This window comes from Mya arenaria, chromosome 15, assembly GCF_026914265.1.
Source record: "Mya arenaria isolate MELC-2E11 chromosome 15, ASM2691426v1".
Lineage (NCBI taxonomy): Eukaryota > Metazoa > Mollusca > Bivalvia > Myida > Myidae > Mya > Mya arenaria.
The window spans coordinates 48,651,833-48,678,251 of NC_069136.1; the positions used below are offsets into that span (position 1 = coordinate 48,651,833).

The 26,419-nt window shown below is 43.5% G+C and overlaps 2 protein-coding genes across 3 annotated transcripts in view; one reads left to right on the forward strand and one right to left on the reverse strand.

Moving 5' to 3' along the window:
• LOC128218719 (ribonuclease H2 subunit B-like) overlaps positions 1 to 21,217 on the reverse strand; it is a 36,908-nt gene extending 15,691 nt beyond the window's left edge. The window contains exons 1-5 of the mRNA XM_052926406.1: positions 21,038 to 21,217; positions 19,731 to 19,802; positions 16,083 to 16,190; positions 15,544 to 15,617; positions 14,954 to 15,068 (exon numbers count right to left, since the gene is read on the reverse strand). Coding sequence (XP_052782366.1) covers positions 14,954 to 15,068; positions 15,544 to 15,617; positions 16,083 to 16,190; positions 19,731 to 19,802; positions 21,038 to 21,179 — 511 coding nt within the window. The 5' untranslated portion in view covers positions 21,180 to 21,217. The remainder of the gene's footprint in view (positions 1 to 14,953; positions 15,069 to 15,543; positions 15,618 to 16,082; positions 16,191 to 19,730; positions 19,803 to 21,037) is intronic.
• A 4,374-nt stretch (positions 21,218 to 25,591) lies between these two features.
• Positions 25,592 to 26,419, forward strand: part of LOC128218784 (uncharacterized) — a 28,575-nt gene continuing 27,747 nt past the window's right edge. Inside the window, exon 1 of one of the 2 annotated variants that reach the window (XM_052926479.1) lies at positions 25,592 to 25,820. The gene's annotated coding sequence lies outside the window, so the exon portion shown is untranslated. The remainder of the gene's footprint in view (positions 25,821 to 26,419) is intronic. The other variant, XM_052926478.1, reaches the window with a different exon arrangement.

A 26,419-nucleotide genomic window follows, 5' to 3' on the forward strand; every position in this document is an offset into this window, starting at 1 on the left:
AGCCTTAACTGAAGGCATGGCAGGGCTTCATCAGGGTTGTTACTGTTAGCCTTAACTGAAGGCACGGCAGGACTTTAGCCTTAAATGAAGGCATGGCAGGGCTTCATCAGGGTTGTGACTGTTAGCCTTAACAGAAGGCATGGCAGGCTTCATCAGGGTTGTGACTGTTAGCCTTAACTAAAGGCACAGCAGGGCTTCATCAGGGTTATGACTGTTAGCCTTAACTAAAGGCCCAGCAGGGCTTCAACAGGGTTATGACTGTTAGCCTCAACTGAAGGCACAGCAGGGCTTCATCAGGGTTATGACTGTTAGCCTTAACTAAAGGCACGGCAGGGCTTCATCAGGGTTGTGACTGTTAGCCTTAACTGAAGGCACAGTAGGGCTTCATCAGGGTTATGACTGTTAGCCTTAACTGAAGGCATGGCAGGGCTTCATCAGGGTTATGACTGTTAGCCTTAACTGAAGGCATGGCAGGGCTTTAGCCTTAACTGAAGGCACGGCAGGGCTTTAGCCTTAACTGAAGGCACGGCAGGGCTTCATCAGTGTTGTGACTGTTAGCCTTAACTGAAGGCACAGCAGGGATTCATCAGGGTTATGACTGTTAGCCTTAACTGAAGGCATGCCAGGGCTTCATCAGGGTTATGAGTGCTAGCCTTAACTGAAGGCATGCCAGAGCTTTAGCCTTAACTGAAGGCACGGCAGGGCTTCACCAGGTTTATGACTGTTAGTCTTAACTGAAGGCATGCCAGGGCTTCATCAGGGTTATGACTGTTAGCTTTAACTGAAGGCATGGTAGGACAGCATCAGGGTTATGACTGTTAGCCATAACTGAAGGCATGGCAGGGCTTCATCAGGGTTATTACTGTTAGCCTTAACTGAAGGCATGGTAGGACAGCATCAGGGTTATGACTGTTAGCCATAACTGAAGGCATGGCAGGGCTTCATCAGGGTTATTACTGTTAGCCTTAACTGAAGGCATGGTAGGACAGCATCAGGGTTATGACTGTTAGCCATAACTGAAGGCATGGCAGGGCTTCATCAGGGTTATGACTGTTAGCCTTAACTGAAGGCATGGTAGGACAGCATCAGGGTTATGACTGTTAGCCTTAACTAAAGATACGGCAGGGCTTCAAAAGAGTTGTGACTGTTAGCATTAACTGAAGGCACAGCAGGGATTCATCAGAGTTATGACTGTTAGCCTTAACTGAAGGCATGCCAGGGCTTTATCAGGGTTATGACTGTTAGCCTTAACTGAAGGCATGCCAGAGCTTTAGCCTTAACTGAAGGCACGGCAGGGCTTCACCAGGGTTATGACTGTTAGTCTTAACTGAAGGCATGCCAGGGCTTCATCAGGGTTATGACTGTTAGCTTTAACTGAAGGCATGGTAGGACAGCATCAGGGTTATGACTGTTAGCCATAACTGAAGGCATGGCAGGGCTTCATCAGGGTTATTACTGTTAGCCTTAACTGAAGGCATGGTAGAACTGCATCAGGGTTATGACTGTTAGCCTTAACTGAAGGCACGGCAGGGCTTCATCAGGGTTGTGACTGTTAGCCTTAACTGAAGGCATGGCAGGGCTTCATCAGGGTTGTGACTGTAAGCCTTAACTGAAGGCATGGCAGGGCTTTAGCCTTAACTGAAGGCATGGTAGGACTGCATCAGGGTTGTGACTGTTAGCCTTAACTGAAGGCATGGCAGGGCTTTAGCCTTAACTGAAGGCATGGTAGGACTGCATCAGGGTTGTGACTGTTAGCCTTAACTGAAGGCATGGCAGGGCTTTAGCCTTAACTGAAGGCATAGTAGGACTGCATCAGGGTTGTGACTGTTAGCCTTAATTGAAGGCATGGCAGGGCTTTAGCCTTAACTGAAGGCATGGTAGGACTGCATCAGGGTTGTGACTGTTAGCCTTAACTGCAGGCATGGCTGGGCTTTAGCCTTAACTGAAGGCATGGTAGGACTGCATCAGGGTTGTGACTGTTAGCCTTAACTGAAGGCACAGCAAGGCTTTCGCCTTAACTGAAGACATGGTAGGACTGCATCAGGGTTGTGACTGTTAGCCTTAACTGAAGGCATGGCAGGGCTTCATCAGGGTTGTGACTGTTAGGTTTAACTGAAGGCATGGCAGGGCTTCATCAGGGTTGTGACTGTAAGCCTTAACTGAAGGCATGGCAGGGCTTTAGCCTTAACTGAAGGTATGTCAGTGCTTCATCAGGGTTGTGACTGTTAGCCTTAACTGAAGGCATGGCAGGGCTTTAGCCTTAACTGAAGGCATGGTAGGACTGCATCAGGGTTGTGACTGTTAGCCTTAACTGAAGGCATGGCAGGGCTTTAGCCTTAACTGAAGGCATAGTAGGACTGCATCAGGGTTGTGACTGTTAGCCTTAACTGAAGGCATGGCAGGGCTTTAGCCTTAACTGAAGGCATGGTAGGACTGCATCAGGGTTGTGACTGTTAGCCTTACCTGAAGGCATGGCTGGGCTTTAGCCTTAACTGAAGGCATGGGAGGACTGCATCAGGGTTGTGACTGTTAGCCTTAACTGAAGGCACAGCAAGGCTTTCGCCTTAACTGAAGGCATGGTAGGACTGCATCAGGGTTGTGACTGTTAGCCTTAACTGAAGGCATGGCAGGGCTTCATCAGGGTTGTGACTGTTAGGTTTAACTGAAGGCATGGCAGGGCTTCATCAGGGTTGTGACTGTAAGCCTTAACTGAAGGCATGGCAGGGCTTTAGCATTAACTGAAGGTATGTCAGTGCTTCATCAGGGTTATGAGTGTTAGCCTTAACTGAAGGCATGGCAGGGCTTTAGCCTTAACTGAAGGCATGGCAGGGCTTCATCAGGGTTGTGACTGTTAGCCTTAACTGAAGGCATGGCAGGGCTTTAGCCTTAACTGAAGGCATGGCAGGGCTTCATCAGGGTTTTTACTGTAAGCCTTAACTGAAGGCACGGCAGGGCTTTAGCCTTAACTGAAGGCATGGCAGGGCTTCATCAGGGTTGTGACTGTTAGCCTTAACTGAAGGCATGGCAGGCTTCATCAGGGTTGTGACTGTTAGCCTTAACTAAAGGCACAGCAGGGCTTCATCAGGGTTATGACTGTTAGCCTTAACTAAAGGCCCAGCAGGGCTTCAACAGGGTTATGACTGTTAGCCTCAACTGAAGGCACAGCAGGGCTTCATCAGGGTTATGACTGTTAGCCTTAACTAAAGGCACGGCAGGGCTTCAACAGGGTTGTGACTGTTAGCCTTAACTGAAGGCACGGCAGGGCTTCATCAGGGTTGTGACTGTTAGCCTTAACTGAAGGCACGGCAGGGCTTCATCAGGGTTATGACTGTTAGCCTTAACTGAAGGCATGGCAGGGCTTTAGCCTTAACTGAAGGCACGGCAGGGCTTCATCAGGGTTATGACTGTTAGCCTTAACTAAAGGCACGGCAGGGCTTCAACAGGGTTGTGACTGTTAGCCTTAACTGAAGGCACAGCAGGGATTCATCAGGGTTATGACTGTTAGCCTTAACTGAAGGCATGCCAGGGCTTCATCAGGGTTATGAGTGCTAGCCTTAACTGAAGGCATGCCAGAGCTTTAGCCTTAACTGAAGGCATGGCAGGGCTTCACCAGGGTTATGACTGTTAGTCTTAACTGAAGGCATGCCAGGGCTTCATCAGGGTTATGACTGTTAGCTTTAACTGAAGGCATGGTAGGACAGCATCAGGGTTATGACTGTTAGCCATAACTGAAGGCATGGCAGGGCTTCATCAGGGTTATTACTGTTAGCCTTAACTGAAGGCATGGTAGGACAGCATCAGGGTTATGACTGTTAGCCATAACTGAAGGCATGGCAGGGCTTCATCAGGGTTATTACTGTTAGCCTTAACTGAAGGCATGGTAGGACAGCATCAGGGTTATGACTGTTAGCCATCACTGAAGGCATGGCAGGGCTTCATCAGGGTTATGACTGTTAGCCTTAACTGAAGGCATGGTAGGACAGCATCAGGGTTATGACTGTTAGCCTTAACTGAAGGCATGGCAGGGCTTCATCAGGGTTGTGACTGTTAGCCTTAACTGAAGGCATGGCAGGGCTTCATCAGGGTTGTTACTGTAAGCCTTAACTGAAGGCATGGCAGGGCTTTAGCCTTAACTGAAGGCATGGCAGGGCTTCATCAGGGTTGTGACTGTTAGCCTTAACTGAAGGCATGGCAGGGCTTTAGCCTTAACTGAAGGCATGGTAGGACTGCATCAGGGTTGTGACTGTTAGCCTTAACTGAAGGCATGGCAGGGCTTTAGCCTTAACTGAAGGCATAGTAGGACTGCATCAGGGTTGTGACTGTTAGCCTTAACTGAATGCATGGCAGGGCTTTAGCCTTAACTGAAGGCATGGTAGGACTGCATCAGGGTTGTGACTGTTAGCCTTACCTGAAGGCATGGCTGGGCTTTAGCCTTAACTGAAGGCATGGGAGGACTGCATCAGGGTTGTGACTGTTAGCCTTAACTGAAGGCACAGCAAGGCTTTCGCCTTAACTGAAGGCATGGTAGGACTGCATCAGGGTTGTGACTGTTAGCCTTAACTGAAGGCATGGCAGGGCTTCATCAGGGTTGTGACTGTTAGGTTTAACTGAAGGCATGGCAGGGCTTCATCAGGGTTGTGACTGTAAGCCTTAACTGAAGGCATGGCAGGGCTTTAGCCTTAACTGAAGGTATGTCAGTGCTTCATCAGGGTTGTGACTGTTAGCCTTAACTGAAGGCATGGCAGGGCTTTAGCCTTAACTGAAGGCATGGCAGGGCTTCATCAGGGTTGTGACTGTTAGCCTTAACTGAAGGCATGGCAGGGCTTTAGCCTTAACTGAAGGCATGGCAGGGCTTCATCAGGGTTGTTACTGTAAGCCTTAACTGAAGGCACGGCAGGGCTTTAGCCTTAACTGAAGGCATGGCAGGGCTTCATCAGGGTTGTGACTGTTAGCCTTAACTGAAGGCATGGCAGGCTTCATCAGGGTTGTGACTGTTAGCCTTAACTAAAGGCACAGCAGGGCTTCATCAGGGTTATGACTGTTAGCCTTAACTAAAGGCCCAGCAGGGCTTCAACAGGGTTATGACTGTTAGCCTCAACTGAAGGCACAGCAGGGCTTCATCAGGGTTATGACTGTTAGCCTTAACTGAAGGCACGGCAGGGCTTCATCAGGGTTGTGACTGTTAGCCTTAACTGAAGGCACAGCAGGGCTTCATCAGGGTTATGACTGTTAGCCTTAACTGAAGGCATGCCAGGGCTTCATCAGGGTTATGACTGTTAGCCTTAACTGAAGGCACGGCAGGGCTTTAGCCTTAACTGAAGGCACGACAGGGCTTCATCAGGGTTATGACTGTTAGCCTTAACTGAAGGCACAGTAGGGCTTCATCATGGTTATGACTGTTAGCCATTACTGAAGGCACGGCAGGGATTCATCAGGGTTATGACTGCTAGCCTTAACTGAAGGCATGCCAGGGCTTCATCAGGGTTATGAGTGCTAGCCTTAACTGAAGGCATGCCAGAGCTTTAGCCTTAACTGAAGGCATGGCAGGGCTTCACCAGGGTTATGACTGTTAGTCTTAACTGAAGGCATGCCAGGGCTTCATCAGGGTTATGACTGTTAGCTTTAACTGAAGGCATGGTAGGACTGCATCAGGGTTATGACTGTTAGCCATAACTGAAGGCATGGCAGGGCTTCATCAGGGTTATTACTGTTAGCCTTAACTGAAGGCATGGTAGGACAGCATCAGGGTTATGACTGTTAGCCATAACTGAAGGCATGGCAGGGCTTCATCAGGGTTATTACTGTTAGCCTTAACTGAAGGCATGGTAGGACAGCATCAGGGTTATGACTGTTAGCCATAACTGAAGGCATGGCAGGGCTTCATCAGGGTTATGACTGTTAGCCTTAACTGAAGGCATGGTAGGACAGCATCAGGGTTATGACTGTTAGCCTTAACTAAAGATACGGCAGGGCTTCAAAAGAGTTGTGACTGTTAGCCTTAACTGAAGGCACAGCAGGGATTCATCAGAGTTATGACTGTTAGCCTTAACTGAAGGCATGCCAGGGCTTTATCAGGGTTATGACTGTTAGCCTTAACTGAAGGCATGCCAGAGCTTTAGCCTTAACTGAAGGCACGGCAGGGCTTCACCAGGGTTATGACTGTTAGTCTTAACTGAAGGCATGCCAGGGCTTCATCAGGGTTATGACTGTTAGCTTTAACTGAAGGCATGGTAGGACAGCATCAGGGTTATGACTGTTAGCCATAACTGAAGGCATGGCAGGGCTTCATCAGGGTTATTACTGTTAGCCTTAACTGAAGGCATGGTAGAACAGCATCAGGGTTATGACTGTTACCCATAACTGAAGGCATGGCAGGGCTTCATCAGGGTTGTGACTGTTAGCCTTAACTGAAGGCATGGCAGGGCTTCATCAGGGTTGTGACTGTAAGCCTTAACTGAAGGCACGGCAGGGCTTTAGCCTTAACTGAAGGCATGGTAGGACTGCATCAGGGTTGTGACTGTTAGCCTTAACTGAAGGCATGGCAGGGCTTTAGCCTTAACTGAAGGCATGGTAGGACTGCATCAGGGTTGTGACTGTTAGCCTTAACTGAAGGCATGGCAGGGCTTTAGCCTTAACTGAAGGCATAGTAGGACTGCATCAGGGTTGTGACTGTTAGCCTTAACTGAAGGCATGGCAGGGCTTTAGCCTTAACTGAAGGCATGGTAGGACTGCATCAGGGTTGTGACTGTTAGCCTTAACTGAAGGCATGGCTGGGCTTTAGCCTTAACTGAAGGCATGGTAGGACTGCATCAGGGTTGTGACTGTTAGCCTTAACTGAAGGCACAGCAAGGCTTTCGCCTTAACTGAAGGCATGGTAGGACTGCATCAGGGTTGTGACTGTTAGCCTTAACTGAAGGCATGGCAGGGCTTCATCAGGGTTGTGACTGTTAGGTTTAACTGAAGGCATGGCAGGGCTTCATCAGGGTTGTGACTGTAAGCCTTAACTGAAGGCATGGCAGGGCTTTAGCCTTAACTGAAGGTATGTCAGTGCTTCATCAGGGTTGTGACTGTTAGCCTTAACTGAAGGCATGGCAGAGCTTTAGCCTTAACTGAAGGCATGGCAGGGCTTCATCAGGGTTGTGACTGTTAGCCTTTACTGAAGGCATGGCAGGGCTTTAGCCTTAACTGAAGGCATGGCAGGGCTTCATCAGGGTTGTTACTGTAAGCCTTAACTGAAGGCACGGCAGGGCTTTAGCCTTAACTGAAGGCATGGCAGGGCTTCATCAGGGTTGTGACTGTTAGCCTTAACTGAAGGCATGGCAGGCTTCATCAGGGTTGTGACTGTTAGCCTTAACTAAAGGCACAGCAGGGCTTCATCAGGGTTATGACTGTTAGCCTTAACTAAAGGCCCAGCAGGGCTTCAACAGGGTAATGACTGTTAGCCTCAACTGAAGGCACAGCAGGGCTTCATCAGGGTTATGACTGTTAGCCTTAACTAAAGGCACGGCAGGGCTTCAACAGGGTTGTGACTGTTAGCCTTAACTGAAGGCACAGTAGGGCTTCATCAGGGTTATGACTGTTAGCCTTAACTGAAGGCATGCCAGGGCTTCATCAGGGTTATGACTGTTAGCCTTAACTGAAGGCATGGCAGAGCTTTAGCCTTAACTGAAGGCACGGCAGGGCTTCATCAGGGTTATGACTGTTAGCCTTAACTAAAGGCACGGCAGGGCTTCAACAGGGTTGTGACTGTTAGCCTTAACTGAAGGCACAGCAGGGATTCATCAGGGTTATGACTGTTAGCCTTAACTGAAGGCATGCCAGGGCTTCATCAGGGTTATGAGTGCTAGCCTTAACTGAAGGCATGCCAGAGCTTTAGCCTTAACTGAAGGCACGGCAGGGCTTCACCAGGGTTATGACTGTTAGTCTTAACTGAAGGCATGCCAGGGCTTCATCAGGGTTATGACTGTTAGCTTTAACTGAAGGCATGGTAGGACAGCATCAGGGTTATGACTGTTAGCCATAACTGAAGGCATGGCAGGGCTTCATCAGGGTTATTACTGTTAGCCTTAACTGAAGGCATGGTAGGACAGCATCAGGGTTATGACTGTTAGCCATAACTGAAGGCATGGCAGGGCTTCATCAGGGTTATTACTGTTCGCCTTAACTGAAGGCATGGTAGGACAGCATCAGGGTTATGACTGTTAGCCATAACTGAAGGCATGGCAGGGCTTCATCAGGGTTATGACTGTTAGCCTTAACTGAAGGCATGGTAGGACAGCATCAGGGTTATGACTGTTAGCCTTAACTAAAGATACGGCAGGGCTTCAAAAGAGTTGTGACTGTTAGCCTTAACTGAAGGCACAGCAGGGATTCATCAGAGTTATGACTGTTAGCCTTAACTGAAGGCATGCCAGGGCTTTATCAGGGTTATGACTGTTAGCCTTAACTGAAGGCATGCCAGAGCTTTAGCCTTAACTGAAGGCACGGCAGGGCTTCAACAGGGTTATGACTGTTAGTGTTAACTGAAGGCATGCCAGGGCTTCATCAGGGTTATGACTGTTAGCTTTAACTGAAGGCATGGTAGGACAGCATCAGGGTTATGACTGTTAGCCATAACTGAAGGCATGGCAGGGCTTCATCAGGGTTATTACTGTTAGCCTTAACTGAAGGCATGGTAGGACAGCATCAGGGTTATGACTGTTAGCCATAACTGAAGGCATGGCAGGGCTTCATCAGGGTTATATGACTGTTAGCCTTAACTGAAGGCATGGCAGGGCTTCATCAGGGTTGTGACTGTTAGCCTTAACTGAAGGCATGGCAGGGCTTCATCAGGGTTGTGACTGTAAGCCTTAACTGAAGGCACGGCAGGGCTTTAGCCTTAACTGAAGGCATGGTAGGACTGCATCAGGGTTGTGACTGTTAGCCTTAACTGAAGGCATGGCAGGGCTTTAGCCTTAACTGAAGGCATGGTAGGACTGCATCAGGGTTGTGACTGTTAGCCTTAACTGAAGGCATGGCAGGGCTTTAGCCTTAACTGAAGGCATAGTAGGACTGCATCAGGGTTGTGACTGTTAGCCTTAACTGAAGGCATGGCAGGGCTTTAGCCTTAACTGAAGGCATGGTAGGACTGCATCAGGGTTGTGACTGTTAGCCTTAACTGAAGGCATGGCTGGGCTTTAGCCTTAACTGAAGGCATGGTAGGACTGCATCAGGGTTGTGACTGTTAGCCTTAACTGAAGGCACAGCAAGGCTTTCGCCTTAACTGAAGGCATGGTAGGACTGCATCAGGGTTGTGACTGTTAGCCTTAACTGAAGGCATGGCAGGGCTTCATCAGGGTTGTGACTGTTAGGTTTAACTGAAGGCATGGCAGGGCTTCATCAGGGTTGTGACTGTAAGCCTTAACTGAAGGCATGGCAGGGCTTTAGCCTTAACTGAAGGTATGTCAGTGCTTCATCAGGGTTGTGACTGTTAGCCTTAACTGAAGGCATGGCAGAGCTTTAGCCTTACCTGAAGGCATGGCAGGGCTTCATCAGGGTTGTGACTGTTAGCCTTAACTGAAGGCATGGCAGGGCTTTAGCCTTAACTGAAGGCATGGCAGGGCTTCATCAGGGTTGTGACTGTAAGCCTTAACTGAAGGCACGGCAGGGCTTTAGCCTTAACTGAAGGCATGGCAGGGCTTCATCAGGGTTGTGACTGTTAGCCTTAACTGAAGGCATGGCAGGGCTTCATCAGGGTTGTGACTGTTAGCCTTAACTAAAGGCACGGCAGGGCTTCATCAGGGTTATGACTGTTAGCCTTAACTAAAGGCACTGCTGGGCTTCATCAGGGTTATGACTGTTAGCCTTAACTGAAGGCACGGCAGGGCTTCATCAGGGTTATGACTGTTAGCCTTAACTGAAGGCACGGCAGGGCTTCATCAGGGTTGTGACTGTTAGCCTTAACTGAAGGCACAGTAGGGCTTCATCAGGGTTATGACTGTTAGCCTTAACTGAAGGCATGGCAGGGCTTCATCAGGGTTATGACTGTTAGCCTTAACTGAAGGCATGGCAGGGCTTTAGCCTTAACTGAAGGCACGGCAGGGCTTCATCAGGGTTGTGACTGTTAGCCTTAACTGAAGGCACGGCAGGGCTTCATCAGGGTTGTGACTGTTAGCCTTAACTGAAGGCACGGCAGGGCTTCATCAGGGTTATGACTGTTAGCCTTAACTGAAGGCATGGCAGGGCTTCATCAGGGTTATGAGTGCTAGCCTTAACTGAAGGCATGCCAGAGCTTTAGCCTTAACTGAAGGCACGGCAGGGCTTCATCAGGGTTATGACTGTTAGCCTTAACTGAAGGCATGCCAGGGCTTCATCAGGGTTATGACTGTTAGCTTTAACTGAAGGCACAGTAGGGCTTCATCAGGGTTATGACTGTTAGCCTTAACTGAAGGCATGCCAGGGCTTCATCAGGGTTATGAGTGCTAGCCTTAACTGAAGGCATGCCAGAGCTTTAGCCTTAACTGAAGGCACGGCAGGGCTTCACCAGGGTTATGACTGTTAGTCTTAACTGAAGGCATGCCAGGGCTTCATCAGGGTTATGACTGTTAGCTTTAACTGAAGGCATGGTAGGACAGCATCAGGGTTATGACTGTTAGCCATAACTGAAGGCATGGCAGGGCTTCATCAGGGTTATTACTGTTAGCCTTAACTGAAGGCATGGTAGGACAGCATCAGGGTTATGACTGTTAGCCATAACTGAAGGCATGGCAGGGCTTCATCAGGGTTATTACTGTTCGCCTTAACTGAAGGCATGGTAGGACAGCATCAGGGTTATGACTGTTAGCCATAACTGAAGGCATGGCAGGGCTTCATCAGGGTTATGACTGTTAGCCTTAACTGAAGGCATGGTAGGACAGCATCAGGGTTATGACTGTTAGCTTTAACTAAAGATACAGCAGGGCTTCAAAAGAGTTGTGACTGTTAGCCTTAACTGAAGGCACAGCAGGGATTCATCAGAGTTGTGACTGTTAGCCTTAACTGAAGGCATGGCAGGGCTTCATCAGGGTTGTTACTGTAAGCCTTAACTGAAGGCATGGCAGGGCTTTAGCCTTAACTGAAGGCATGGCAGGGCTTCATCAGGGTTGTGACTGTTAGCCTTAACTGAAGGCATGGCAGGGCTTCATCAGGGTTGTGACTGTTAGCCTTAACTGAAGGCACGGCAGGGCTTCATCAGGGTTATGACTGTTAGCCTTAACTAAAGGCCCAGCAGGGCTTCAACAGGGTTATGACTGTTAGCCTCAACTGAAGGCACAGCAGGGCTTCATCAGGGTTATGACTGTTAGCCTTAACTAAAGGCACGGCAGGGCTTCAACAGGTTTGTGACTGTTAGCCTTAACTGAAGGCACAGTAGGGCTTCATCAGGGTTATAACTGTTAGCCTTAACTGAAGGCATGCCAGGGCTTCATCAGGGTTATAACTGTTAGCCTTAACTGAAGGCATGGCAGAGCTTTAGCCTTAACTGAAGGCACGGCAGGGCTTTATCAGGGTTATGACTGTTAGCCTTAACTAAAGGCACGGCAGGGCTTCAACAGGGTTATGACTGTTAGCCTTAACTGAAGGCACAGCAGGGCTTCATCAGGGTTATGACTGTTAGCCTTAACTGAAGGCACGGCAGGGCTTCATCAGGGTTGTGACTGTTAGCCTTAACTGAAGGCACGGCAGGGCTTCATCAGGGTTATGACTGTTAGCCTTAACTGAAGGCATGGCAGGGCTTCATCAGGGTTATGACTGTTAGCCTTAACTGAAGGCATGCCAGAGCTTTAGCCTTAACTGAAGGCACGGCAGGGCTTCACCAGGGTTATGACTGTTAGTCTTAACTGAAGGCATGCCAGGGCTTCATCAGGGTTATGACTGTTAGCCTTAACTGAAGGCATGGTAGGACAGCATCAGGGTTATGACTGTTAGCCATAACTGAAGGCATGGCAGGGCTTCATCAGGGTTATTACTGTTAGCCTTAACTGAAGGCATGGTAGGACAGCATCAGGGTTATGACTGTTAGCCATAACTGAAGGCATGGCAGGGCTTCATCAGGGTTATTACTGTTAGCCTTAACTGAAGGCATGGTAGGACAGCATCAGGGTTATGACTGTTAGCCATAACTGAAGGCATGGCAGGGCTTCATCAGGGTTATGACTGTTAGCCTTAACTGAAGGCATGGTAGGACAGCATCAGGGTTATGACTGTTAGCCTTAACTGAAGGCATGGCAGGGCTTCATCAGGGTTATGACTGTTAGCCTTAACTGAAGGCACGGCAGGGCTTCATCAGGGTTGTGACTGTTAGCCTTAACTGAAGGCATGGCAGGGCTTCATCAGGGTTGTGACTGTAAGCCTTAACTGAAGGCATGGCAGGGCTTTAGCCTTAACTGAAGGCATGGTAGGACTGCATCAGGGTTGTGACTGTTAGCCTTAACTGAAGGCACGGCAGGGCTTTAGCCTTAACTGAAGGCATGGTAGGACTGCATCAGGGTTGTGACTGTTAGCCTTAACTGAATGCATGGCAGGGCTTTAGCCTTAACTGAAGGCATGGTAGGACTGCATCAGGGTTGTGACTGTTAGCCTTAACTGAAGGCATGGCAGGGCTTTAGCCTTAACTGAAGGCATGGTAGGACTGCATCAGGGTTGTGACTGTTAGCCTTAACTGAAGGCATGGCTGGGCTTTAGCCTTAACTGAAGGCATGGCAGGGCTGCATCAGGGTTGTGACTGTTAGCCTTAACTGAAGGCATGGCAGGGCTTCATCAGGGTTGTGACTGTTAGGTTTAACTGAAGGCATGGCAGGGCTTCATCAGGGTTGTGACTGCAAGCCTTAACTGAAGGCATGGCAGGGCTTTAGCCTTAACTGAAGGTATGGCAGTGCTTCTACAGGGTTGTGACTATTAGCCTTAACTGAAGGCATGGCAGGGCTTTAGCCTTAACTGAAGGCATGGCAGGGCTTCATCAGGGTTGTGACTGTTAGCCTTAACTGAAGGCATGGCAGGACTTTAGCTTTAACTGAAGGCATGGTAGGGCTTCATCAGGGTTGTGACTGTTAGCCTTAACTGAAGGCACGGCAGGACTTTAGCCTTAACTGAAGGCATGGCAGGGCTTCATCAGGGTTATGACTGTTAGCCTTAACTGAAGGCATGGCAGGGCTTCATCAGGGTTGTGACTGTTAGCCTTAACTGAAGGCACGGCAGGGCTTCATCAGGGTTATGACTGTTAGCCTTAACTGAAGGCACAGCAGGGCTTCATCAGGGTTATGACTGTTAGCCTTAACTGAAGGCACAGCAGGGCTTCATCAGGGTTATGACTGTTCGCCTTAACTGAATGCATGCCAGGGCTTCATCAGGGTTATGACTGTTAGCCTTAACTGAAGGCATGGCAGGGCTTTAGCCTTAACTGAAGGCACGGCAGGGCTTCATCAGGGTTGTGACTGTTAGCCTTAACTGAAGGCATGGCAGGGCTTCATCAGGGTTGTGACTGTAAGCCTTAACTGAAGGCATGGCAGGGCTTCATCAGGGTTGTTACTTTAAGCCTTAACTGAAGGCACGGCAGGGCTTCATCAGGGTTGTGACTGTAAGCCTTAACTGAAGGCATGGCAGGGCTTCATCAGGGTTGTTACTGTAAGCCTTAACTGAAGGCATGGCAGGGCTTTAGCCTTAACTGAAGGCATGGCAGGGCTTCATCAGGGTTGTGACTGTAAGCCTTAACTGAAGGCATGGCAGGGCTTCATCAGGGTTGTGACTGTTAGCCTTAACTGAAGGCACGGCAGGGCTTCATCAGGGTTGTTACTGTAAGCCTTAACTGAAGGCACGGCAGGGCATCATCAGGGTTGTGACTGTTAGCCTTAACTGAACGCACTGCTGGGCTTCATCAGGGTTGTGACTGTTAGCCTTAACTGAAGGCATGGTAGGACTTCATCAGGGTTATGACTGTTAGCCTTAACTGAAGGCATGGCAGGGCTTCATCAGGGTTATGACTGTTAGCCTTAACTGAAGGCATGGCAGGGCTTCATCAGGGTTATGACTGTTAGCCTTAACTGAAGGCACGGCAGGGCTTAATCAGGGTAATGGCTGGTAGCCTTAACTGAAGGCATGACAGGGCTTCAACAGAGTTATGAGTGTTAGCCTTAACTGAAGGCACGGCAGGGCTTCATCAGGGTAATGGCTGGTAGCCTTAACTGAAGGCATGACAGGGCTTCATCAGGGTTATGACTGTAAGCCTTAACTGAAGGCACGGCAGGGCTTCATCAGGGTTATGGCTGGTAGCTTTAACTGAAGGCATGACAGGGTTTCAACAGAGTTATGAGTGTTAGCCTTAACTGAAGGCACAGCAGGGCTTCATCAGGGTAATGGCTGGTAGCCTTAACTGAAGGCATGACAGGGCTTCAACAAAGTTATGAGTGTTAGCCTTAACTGAAGGCACGGCAGGGCTTCATCAGGGTAATGGCTGGTAGCCTTAACTGAAGGCATGACAGGGCTTCAACAGGGTTATGAGTGTTAGCCTTAACTAGATGCAAGCCAGGGTTCATCTTGGGTTCAAAAAAAGAAGAAAAGTTTAATGTCATTAAACAAAATTTGTTTTTGACTACCTGACCAACCATGTTTTTTGCCAGTGACTCAATTTTCCCCTTGAATTAAAACAATCAATAAAAAATACCTACTGGACCTACTCAAATTATTCCAGGTCAGAAATATATTCAGTTTCACCCACTGCCCATGAGTGCAGTAACTGTGTTATATTGTCGATGCTTGCTTTCAATAGGTAGCATGCTTATCTTAAAATAGCATTGTTATTTATCTGTACACCACTTATTGCACAGGTTATCATTCTGGTATAAGAAATTAATCAATGGATGAACACAAAGAAAGCACTCTCGAATATGGTAACAGGATTGTTCGAGAAATTAGGACCAAATGCATAAACAGATGTTTTTACCTTTAACTTCAGACACATGGTGTAAATCCTGAGACTTGCATGCAGTAATGAGGCGTTCACACTCTGGAAAATCTTCGTCAATGATAATCTGCTCCAACGTAATAAATTTCCCCGTCTGAAAAACAGAGTAAATTTGCATCTTCTAAATCCATCACTTTGATGTGTGAAAACAAATCTGGTAAACTGTTCTAAGTGACATTACATGAAGGAGGAGATACTTTCTTCTTGCTGTCATCCCTCTACTAAATCAGAGAACATGGAAATGGAATTTGCGTGTTGTGATAACTGCATCATAAATAAATTAATGGGAAATATCTGTCGGATGCTGTGAGAAAATATAAATAAATTTTTAAACAAGAGTGAGATCAATTAAAAAATTATCCCTTATAAATCACAATAAATGCAAAGCCCAGGGAAGATTTTCAATTTTCTTTTCATTAGTAGAACAACCTTAAAAGAAAATTGAGATTATAATAACCATGCCATTATGGGAGTAAGTAGTCAATAACATATGTTTTTAATACTGGGAATACCTCACCTGTTCTGCTTTGTTAAGAGGGAGGGAGGGAATGATAAAAAGAATACCTCACCTGTTCTGCCTTGATTAGGTAGGGTAAAACCAGGAATACCGGATCCACCTGGGTCGTCACATACAGGCTGCCATCTGAGGGAGACAAAGTTTATCATCATTATCTTTCTGTTGATGTATTTTAAATGCAGATTTAATTTCCTGGGGGCCGTTTCAATTCAGGGTTTTATCAATAGCTTCAATTATCTTAAATCTATATATACAACATGTATAAACATCACAAATGGCAATACATTGTTTTTATTTACTTATAATCTTTGTGATTATTTTTCGTTGAATTTGTAGCAAAATAATATTCAAACCCAGTTATACATGTAAGTATTGTCTCTGGACACAATGTGTTCTAAGTCGTATTTAAATATCTTTAACGGTTTTAGAGTTATGGCAAAGGTTTAAAACATGGCACAACAATAACCATACCAAGGTTATGGCAATATATCAACTTTTTTTTTAAACAAAAACAGATAAGCTTAAGACTATTACAGTTCATGAGAGCCTTCAACCCTAAAAGATTTTGATAAACTGAAGTGCGCACTGAACCTGAGTGAACTGTTTGCTCTATAAGCCAGGATCGACATTCCTCCTGGAAATGCAGCAATTCATGAACACTGCCATCAGCCTGACTGAACACATACAGGGCCTTCTTGTCTGGAACAAATAAATGTTGGAAATTTTTTTGTCTGGAACAAATAAATGTTGGCAAATTTTTAATGTCTCTAATACATTTAACCAATCAGACGTTTTTATGGTACCAGTACGTTTTTATAGATTTTCCAATCAAAACAAGTGAACCCATCTCTGATGCCTTTAGGCCAAAGTTCTTCAAGTGCATTTTCTACCGGATTTTTCTAAATGTTTAGGAGGAAATAAAACAAAAGATGTGCAGTAGGAAAAAAAGTATAGCAGACTTTTCTTATTTCTATATTTTATATTTTAACTTTAAAACAATTATCATCCATGGAATATATTGAACTGACCACATACTTTATCTGGTGGTTTTTAAAAATAAGAAAACTCCAAATTTCAGCTTGAATTATAAGGGTTCAAAATTCAACAAATGTTTTAATATGCATTACAAATGCCTTGTATGGATGATCTCAGAACAAAAATAATAACCATTCCTTATATGTCCATTCCTTATATGTATGTATTAATTTTTAAGTAATTCTCCCTTCTTATAACAAAAATATCTAATAAAAATAATGTTTACAAGTGTTCAAAATTTGACAGATCCTGAACATTATATCAATGCCATTAAGATGCCTTTTGACATAAACAAGTATAGATCGGAACATGTGCTTGGTATTTATCAAGTATATTACTTGAACATTCTGGTGACCAGTGTAGGTTCTGATCAGTGTTTTGATATGATTTACGGTTTGTCTGGATCTGTACTAACTGGTCAAAAGGCGTTTCCATGGAGTAAAGAGTTAAGCTCTATTGAGCAGAATACTTTCTGCTAAAAGACATACATAAAATGATTGAAATACACCCTCAACATTCCAAACCTTAACTGACCAAAATGCCGCTGTGACTTGATCGTATGCATGAATAGTCGGATTCAAGTACAGACTACATCAAAAACTGTTTATATCACTAAACAAGAGCTGTCACAGTATGTGACGAATGCCCCCGAATGTGACATTGACCTACGAACAAGGTCAGTACATGAAAAGTTGATCTTGCCTTTACGTGTCAAATACATATGGCAAGTTATTTTAAATTGCCTCTGAACATACTGAAAATACCACCCATACTTGACAACCTACACTGTTATGTCCTTATATTCAGAATTCCCTTGTGAATAAACACTTAGTGTATCTTTCACCTTAGAGGTAGGGACATGGGTCTTGCACACGACACGTCGTCTTGGTATGTGGAACACATGTAGCAAGTGATTTTAAAATCTGTCCATACAAGGGAAAGTAACAGCCCTGACACGACAACCTAAACTCTATGTCCTTATATGCAGCACTCCATTGTGAATAAACACTGAGTGTGACCTTGACCTTTGAGGTAGGGACACGGGTCTTGCACGCGACACGTCGTCTTGGTATGTGGAACACATGTGGCAAGTTATTTTAAAATCTGTCCATACAAGGGAAAGTTACAGCCCTGACACGACAACCTATACTCTATGTCCTTATATGCAGCACTCCAATGTAAATAAACACTATGTGTGACCTTGACCTTTGAGGCAGGGACACGGGTCTTGCATGCGACACGTTGTCTTGGTATGTGGAACACATGTGGCAAGTTATTTTAAAATCTGTCCATACAAGAGAAAGTTAAGCCCTGACACAACAACCTATACTCTATGTCCTTATATGCAGCACTCCATTGTGAATTAACACTAAGTGTGACCTTGACCTTAGAGGTAGGGACACGGGTCTTGCACATGACACGTCGTCTTGGTATGTGGAACACATGTGGCAAGTTATTTTAAAATCTGTCCATACAAGGGAAAGTTACAGCCCGGACACGACAACCTATACTCTATGTCCTTATATGCAGCACTCCATTGTAAATAAACACTAAGGGTGACCTTGACCTTTGAGGTAGGGACACAGGTCTTGCACGCGACACGTCGTCTTGGTATGTGGAACACATTTGGCAAGTTATTTTAAAATCTGTCCATACAAGGGAAAGTTACAGCCCGGACACAACAACCTATACTCTATGTCCTTATATGCAGCACTCCATTGTGAATAAACACTAAGTGTGACCTTGACCTTTGAGGTAGGGACAAGAGTCTTGCACGCGACACGTCGTCTTGGTATGTGGAACACATTTGGCAAGTTATTTTAAAATCTGTCCATACAAGGGAAAGTTACATCCCGGACACGACAACCTATACTCTATGTCCTTATATGCAGCACTCCATTGTGAATAAACACTAAGTGTGACCTTGACCTTTGAGGTAGGGACACGGGTCTTGCACGCGACACGTCGTCTTGGTATGTGGAAGTCATGTGGCAAGTTATTTTAAAATCTGTCCATACAAGGGAAAGTTACAGCCCGGACACGACAACCTATACTCTATGTCCTTATATGCAGCACTCCATTGTAAATAAACACTAAGGGTGACCTTGACCTTTGAGGTAGGGACACAGGTCTTGCACGCGACACGTCGTCTTGGTATGTGGAACACATTTGGCAAGTTATTTTAAAATCTGTCCATACAAGGGAAAGTTACAGCCCGGACACAACAACCTATACTCTATGTCCTTATATGCAGCACTCCATTGTGAATAAACACTAAGTGTGACCTTGACCTTTGAGGTAGGGACACGGGTCTTGCACGCGACACGTCGTCTTGGTTATGTGGAACACATGTGGCAAGTTATTTTAAAATCTGTCCATACAAGGGAAAGTTACAGCCCGGACACGACAACCTATACTCTATGTCCTTATATGCAGCACTCCATTGTAAATAAACACTAAGTGTGACCTTGACCTTTGAGGTAGGGACACGGGTCTTGCACACGACACGTCGTCTTGGTATGTGGAACACTTGTGGCAAGTTATTTTAAAATCTGTCCATACAAGAGAAAGTTACAGCCCGGAAATGACAACCTATACTCTATGTCCTTATATGCAGCACTCGATTGTGAATAAACACTAAGTGTGACCTTGACCTTAGAGGAAGGGACAAGAGTCTTGCACGCCACACATCGTCTTGGTATGTGGAACACATGTGGCAAGTTATTTTAAAATCTGTCCATACAAGGGAAAGTTATAGGGACGGACGGACGGACGGTGCGATTTTAATATGCCCACCTTCGGGGGCATAAAAAACACACTAAAAACTCATATTTAGTAGTACATGTATATCATTTAAGGGACAGCCTTAAAGATTTATGATGAATTTTATATTCAGACAGTTCTTTAAAAATGACATTGGTATTCAACACACTTTGTGAATGTAAAATGCCAAACTCATTAAAAATCAATATAATTCCATTTGAAGTAGTGAAAATCAATATAATTCCATTTGAAGTAGTGAAAATCAATATAATTCCATTTGAAGAATTTGAATTTTTTTAAGTGCTATAGATTTTCACTACTTCAAATGGAATTATATTGATTTTCACTACTTCAAATGGAATTATATTGATTTTCATTAAGATGTTCATCAATTATAAATTTTTAATGAATTTGGCATTTTAACTTATTTCTAGTATTTACCTGTTTTGGGGTGTCTGAGAGCAGCGACAACAGGATTGTTCTCTACATTACCATCATGCTTTGTAATTTCATCTGAAAAAATGAAAACAGACAATCAATTTATGTCCAAATAAATTTATGAAACAGGATAACAAAACATTAAATCATGGTGGTTGGCCAAATATATCTATTTAATTCTCATGCATATATATATCCAGTCATTGAAATTAGAATATTGAACAGCAAGCCATTCCCGGGTCAGGCTTGTAATCTTGATATTTGAACAAGCCCTACAATATCAAACCCTGAGATGTGCTAAAAACCTGGTTTTGCACCTGGCGTATATTTCAAGGAAAACATATTTGTTTGTAAACAAAGGATCTATTAAGGTCAACAGAATTTCAAGAAATATTACTTATCGGTTGCCCGTTTATACGATAAATTTAATGTGTGATTGAGAACCAATGGCGAGAAACAGAACATATTGATCAAAGACGAATGTTTTCCGCCAATTTCCATCATTCTATAGCTAGTATTAAATTGTAACTGTTTATATGGAACCGTAAGGACCCGGATCAGATGCAAGCATCTAGATGATCCAGACTCACGTTTGGTAAAAGGACCACTGACAGAAAGTAAACAAGTTTTATAGGATAAGAAAATAGTTGTACGGTAACTGGAATTTCATTCTCAGCCAAGTTGACAAGTCTGTGAGACTTGCTCTATTGGATAATGAACAAGCCCGACAGACATTTAACCAGTCTCGGGCGTGCAGGCCTGTTAACCAGTCTCGGGCGTGCAGGCCTGTTAACCAGTCTCGGGCTTGCAGGCCTGTGCTAATTTCGACCATTGTATATCTATTTTTCGAAACTATTTAGACCTTAATTTAATTCTTTCTTTATGCTTAAAGAATATAGAGCAGGTTTGGTTAAATAATTGGGGTTATCCGGTCCAGGCACATTCCATAAATAGCAGTACTGTGTCTAGGTGCCCAACTCCTTCCTATAATAATGCACTGGTCAATTGTAACCATGACCCCCCTAAGTCCCGGAATGGGGGGACTTTGACTTTTGGTCCAGTTAAGCCCGGGTAAGATCTCCACCCTGCGGGTACACACTGCTGATAAAATCTACGCCAAATGCCCCCGCACCCCAGATAAGCTCATTCCATGCTATTTTTGGCGCAAAGACAAAACCACCACCTTCACCCGACTCTGCGGAAAAAAAAATTGTGTATGAAGTTCTCCAAGGTTAAAGAAAAGATCATATAAAGTATAAATGGTGTTGAAATAATTTGGTACGAAACGATAGTGGGCGAAATATAAGTACCGTTCATTAAAAATAGCCACTGTGTAGGTGTCTTCGGAAAATATTTGCTTGTGGTAGGGGTAATATTTTCACTTAATACATCCTCATCTGCATCGCCTTCTTCGGCTTTTAACGCTTTCTTTTTATTTCGACTTGACGGCATTTTTTGCGGGAAAGTCAAAAATCAGCACAAGAGTAGCACTCAACAATTTCTTACATTGTGTCAATCCTGGTAATACCCGTTTCTATTTCCTCGCCCCTCCCCAATGTAAGAGGATGTGAATCAGAACGGCAACCAGTGGCTGTTGGTATAACTCAGGGATCAGTGCTAGGACCGTTGTTGTTTATCGTATTCATAAACAGCACAATGGAAAATATCAGAAACGATAGCGAAATAAATTTGCACGCAAACGACACCAAGTTGTTTTGACTCGGACTATAAGGAACTGTTACAAATAGTCATATAAATTGTGTCTTAGTCTTCAGATAATTAGCGTACATTCAACTCCATACAATATAAAACAGCTAGAATACTCATTAATACAAGCCCAGACAAGAACGTCCTCTCTTGCAGAAAAAGTAAACAGAAAAATACATTGGCATTGTGTTAGGTACCTACTGTCGTAATTCACCAACATTGGTCGCAATCGTAACAACTCGGCCATCTCCGGCAAGCTTCGAGATAGACTTACATATCTTTATACTAGCCGAGGAGTTCCGATTGCATTGGTCGTACTACAATTAGACTGGTACCCTTCGTTACTTTTTGACAAAAATCTTTTTTGTACTTCAACTGATGTACCTGCATACATCCGAGGTTGTTTTCGATAAAATGGCCGAGGAGCTCCGAATGTCGTTAGCAATCTGATGTAATTGTTATAACTTACGGTTTCATAAGCTTTACACACAATTATTCTCGACAAGCATCACAGTACAACTGAATACATTTAGACAATGCAAACCATAAGTAATATATCAAGCTATAGTCTATTTCACATTACTACATCAATCATCTTGTATGGTAGCAACGACCTCTGGAATACAAAAAGGAACATATATTTCACATAAACGAATACATAGCAATCGCTGTGCTTTGGACAATAACGGTAGTATATAGAATAATGTTAGTTTTTATTTACTTTTTAAACTGTCGTTGGTGTACTAGAGCTTTACTGGTGGAGATATCCTGGTTGAACCACCTTAATGTTTACCTGAAGGTAGTTCATATAATCCTGATACTTGCTGAACTCTGTACGTATTATCTGCTTGCAAACGATACGACTTTTGAACGTTTAAGAAGAAAGTGCCATAGCACGTGTTCAATATAACGTTGTGTGTTTTTATAAATGCAAACACCATGCAGGAGCTTTACACACTTTATATATGAAGTTGATTGATTGATAAGCCACCCTAAGGTCAAATCATTGATATAACACACAGGGGGCAGAAACAAATTATTTGTGTTTATTATCATTATATAGACTATTTATACATATAGGCTAAACTAAATAAAAATAATTTGTTTCTGCCCCCTGTGATATAGCGGGCTGTTGTTATTTTTGACGAATGTTAAATGAACAGGGTCCGATTGAAACGTATGTATCGTATTCTATGTTATTAAGGCAATTGTTGGTGGAAATCCAAGCCTCTTAGACGCCACTTAGATCATTAAGCCACAGTCGAGTCCAACACTCAGATGCTCTTTGACACACAACACATTTATGTCCGACTTCTGAACAATGGTTATTGCCTTTTTTTATCATGTTTTTATCAAAGCCAAGCGTGAACGTGTGTTTTTTTGTCATGAGTGCAAATTAAACTTATGTGTTCAGTAAAATACAATTTCAATAAACATCTAATTTTGTAAGCTATTTTAAATGGAGCGTTTATCTGATTTGATGACCAAGGTTAACAAACAACATTGTCAGTTATTACTACACCATTGCCGCCGTACAGCATACAACATACTTGAACATTAGAAGTGTTTTATTTTCTTTGAGGAAATACTTTCAAATGTATAAAACACTTAAGATATCCGATGTTCAAGTATATGAATGGTGTATGTTTACTGTCCCTACATAATTTTGATATCACGGTTTTTGAGTGTGAATAGGAATTTAGTAAACAGGTTTCCGAAAATATTTTTACACAAAAGCATCAATGGACATGACTATCGGAACACCAGTCGGCCAGTATTTGACAGGAATCTCGAAGCTTGCCGGAGATGGCCGAGTTGTTACGATTGTGGACTTGGAAGATTGCAAAATAGATAGTTCACGTCCGGTTCCACTTGAAACAAAGAACAAATATATAAACTGTGATAAATGTGTTTGTGATACATCTTAGTTATCTGCATGCAATACCCTTACGAATGATACCAACATTGGCATATGGGGTCACTAGGAATCAAAGTCGAAGAAGTCGCCAAGGGCTCAAACAAATTACAACCTTATAAGTATATCGGATGATATAAGTATATGTTATTTCAGTTGTACTTGTTATGGTTTTACATGCTTTTACAATTATACAGGCGAACCCCGTTCGCTCGAACTCACTTGGCTCGATCTCCTCGTTGGCTCGAACTGGATGTAAAGGAATGAGTTCTAAATACTGAAAATAAGCATTCGCGCATGGCTCGAATCTCCCGAGGCTCGATGTATTTTCGCAGCTCCCTTTGAGTTCGAGCCAACGGGGTTCGACTGTATATTAATATAAGGACGGACAGGCAGATGAGCCATGTATTGCCTCTTACATTCCGCATTCGTGTTGTAGACTGAGGTTGCAGAGGAATAACTATCAACGTTTACGTCTTCATTATGTCACACAAAGATATGTTATTACACATAAACTATCAATTTCTGTTAAGTTAAGTCTCAAAATGTGCTAGAACCAGCATCAGGTGAACATACAGGTGGTAACTCTAAACGAACGAAGTGTAGTGCCAGACGCATCGTATATTTTAACTGGGTAATTAGGACAGATAGACAGCTTTATCGACAGATATTTCTGATTTGCACAATGTACATCATCAACAACACGTGTTTAAAATATATTGCGTCACTTTAGAAAACTGTGTTTGTCCCTGTAGTTTCAATAGTGTTTTTTATGTCAAGAGCATAATACGTTAGAAAGCAATACTAAATAAACAGCACGAAAGCCGAGTTGTTTAGTAAAATGATGAATGTGTTGTCATATAGCGTTGTGTCTCTTGTTTGGTGTTTACTTAACTTGGATCCATGTGCCCATAGACAAGATATTACGCCATTTTAGACTCATGTGTTTGTACCAGAAGATTCCATTGTTTTATTATTGTTATGAACAAACGTCCTGGTCATGAGAATATGATAAATAACAAAGCAATACTAATCAAACAGCACGAAACCCGAGTGGTTTAGTCAAATAATGAATACGTGATTTGGCGGGGTAATGCTAAAGCCAGACACAAACCTTTGCAATATCAACATGATCAATGATGGCATAGGCGAAATGAAAACGGCGCCATGACATTTAATCGATTTAACCAGAGAAGTCTTGTACCGGCGGTCTTATCAAAAAGCAAATATAGTTCGTGGATTTTTTGTTTTGCTTAATTTTATTAATATCATCGCTTCCGTGTTATCGTATGAAGAGCGTTATTCAATGTCAGCAGGTTGTGTTGATATATTACCATTGTACAAACATTTGACATCAATATCAGTGGAAGTGGCAGTAATATTGAGTGTTGACAAACTGTTGCGGAAAAAGCTGTCCCAAACATAAAACGATGAAACTACTTCGCTTTAACATCTTGATAGTCTTAAAAGGACAACACATATGTACATAAATTATGTTCAGGTTAATACCCTGTTGAACATACTTTATATGGGTGTTGAACGCTCAACGTGCGATGTTAAATGCCCTCCTTTGAGAACATCACCTAGTGAAAACAAAGATTTTATATATTTTTCGTACAATTAAGAACACACCATAAATCAATCGATGTTTAATGAATAATGATTATTCATTTCATCAATTTATACAAAAGATAACTAATTTTCATTGATGTCTGTTATGAATTCAAGTTTTCTAAGATTGCACTTAATAACATGGCAAGAAAATGATGTTCATAATCCTGAAGCAAATGTTACTTAGGACACAAATGATCGATTTGAGTAAGCTCGACCATGTTTGGACTGCATTCAATTGTATTTCTCAATATGAAGAGCGACTATTCATCAATAGCGGTATCAACAGCGATGCATCATAAATACATATAATGGGATAATTTCCCCGATATAAATCGATAAACAAGTCATTAGAATCTGCATGTAATGTCTCCCTATGGAGTTTACAGAACATGTTTACCGATGACGAAAACTGCGACCTTTAGCACATCTGACGGCCAATAGTTCCAACTCCATATAATCACGATAGCATTGAAAATCTACAAGCTTCGCGGGCCTGCAGGCGTTTCCATAAGAAGCAAACAATACGGAGCGCACTGCAGAGCGTTCTATTCCAATTTTGCCTTTAGAAATTGGATGCGAAGCTGGCAATGTTCCAATAAACCTTTCCCAGGAACTTCCAAGATTCTATCGATACGCACGTACTACAACAGACGACAAATACAAACGACGATTCCAATAGAACGGATAGTCGTCTTGTTTTGTGTTGCTCTTATGTTGTAGTCGCTATTTGATTCAGTTTAGTTTGTTCTTTAAATTGGTATTTTACGTTCAGTACAGCTATAAGGAGTTTGCCGTAAATACTAAGTAGGACTACAGACTTTTATGGCGAGACTTACAATTTAATTTGTAAGTCCAAGGTAAGCAAGTGTTGTATTTAAGTGTTGTCGTTATTGTATCCGTGAACGATTCCAATGTTCAGGCGGGTGGGGCAAAAGGTTTCCATATATTAAGGTGACATTAAATGAAGATAAAGTTGGACAATTTAAGATTTCACCATCTACATTTTCATGGTTATACAGCACCAATGCGTTGAACAGCACTTCGATTGGCAAACTGTATTTGTTTAAGTCTTATAAAATAAGTAAATTTCTCGACACCACAATTGCCAAATATAACATACAGAAGGCGTAAGGTTTTCCTTACGACTTATGGAATAGACTTGATTCAAATAATAATATAATAGTAAATGAAATGAAGTGTCCTCCATACCGAGTTATATAATTCTAGATCTCATTTGGTTAAAATAATGTTCCTTTGTCTTGGAGACGTGTTCGTATTTCTGAAGAAATATATCCCTTTGAATGATTAGAATATATATGGCAGAATATATCCATGCACAACTGTTTGTTAACAAAAATACTGAATATTTCTGGTTGGAATATTTAATTGAAAACAGCAAATAAATAACATAGCAGAATTGAAAATTTTAATTATTTAGAGCAATATGAATTAACTG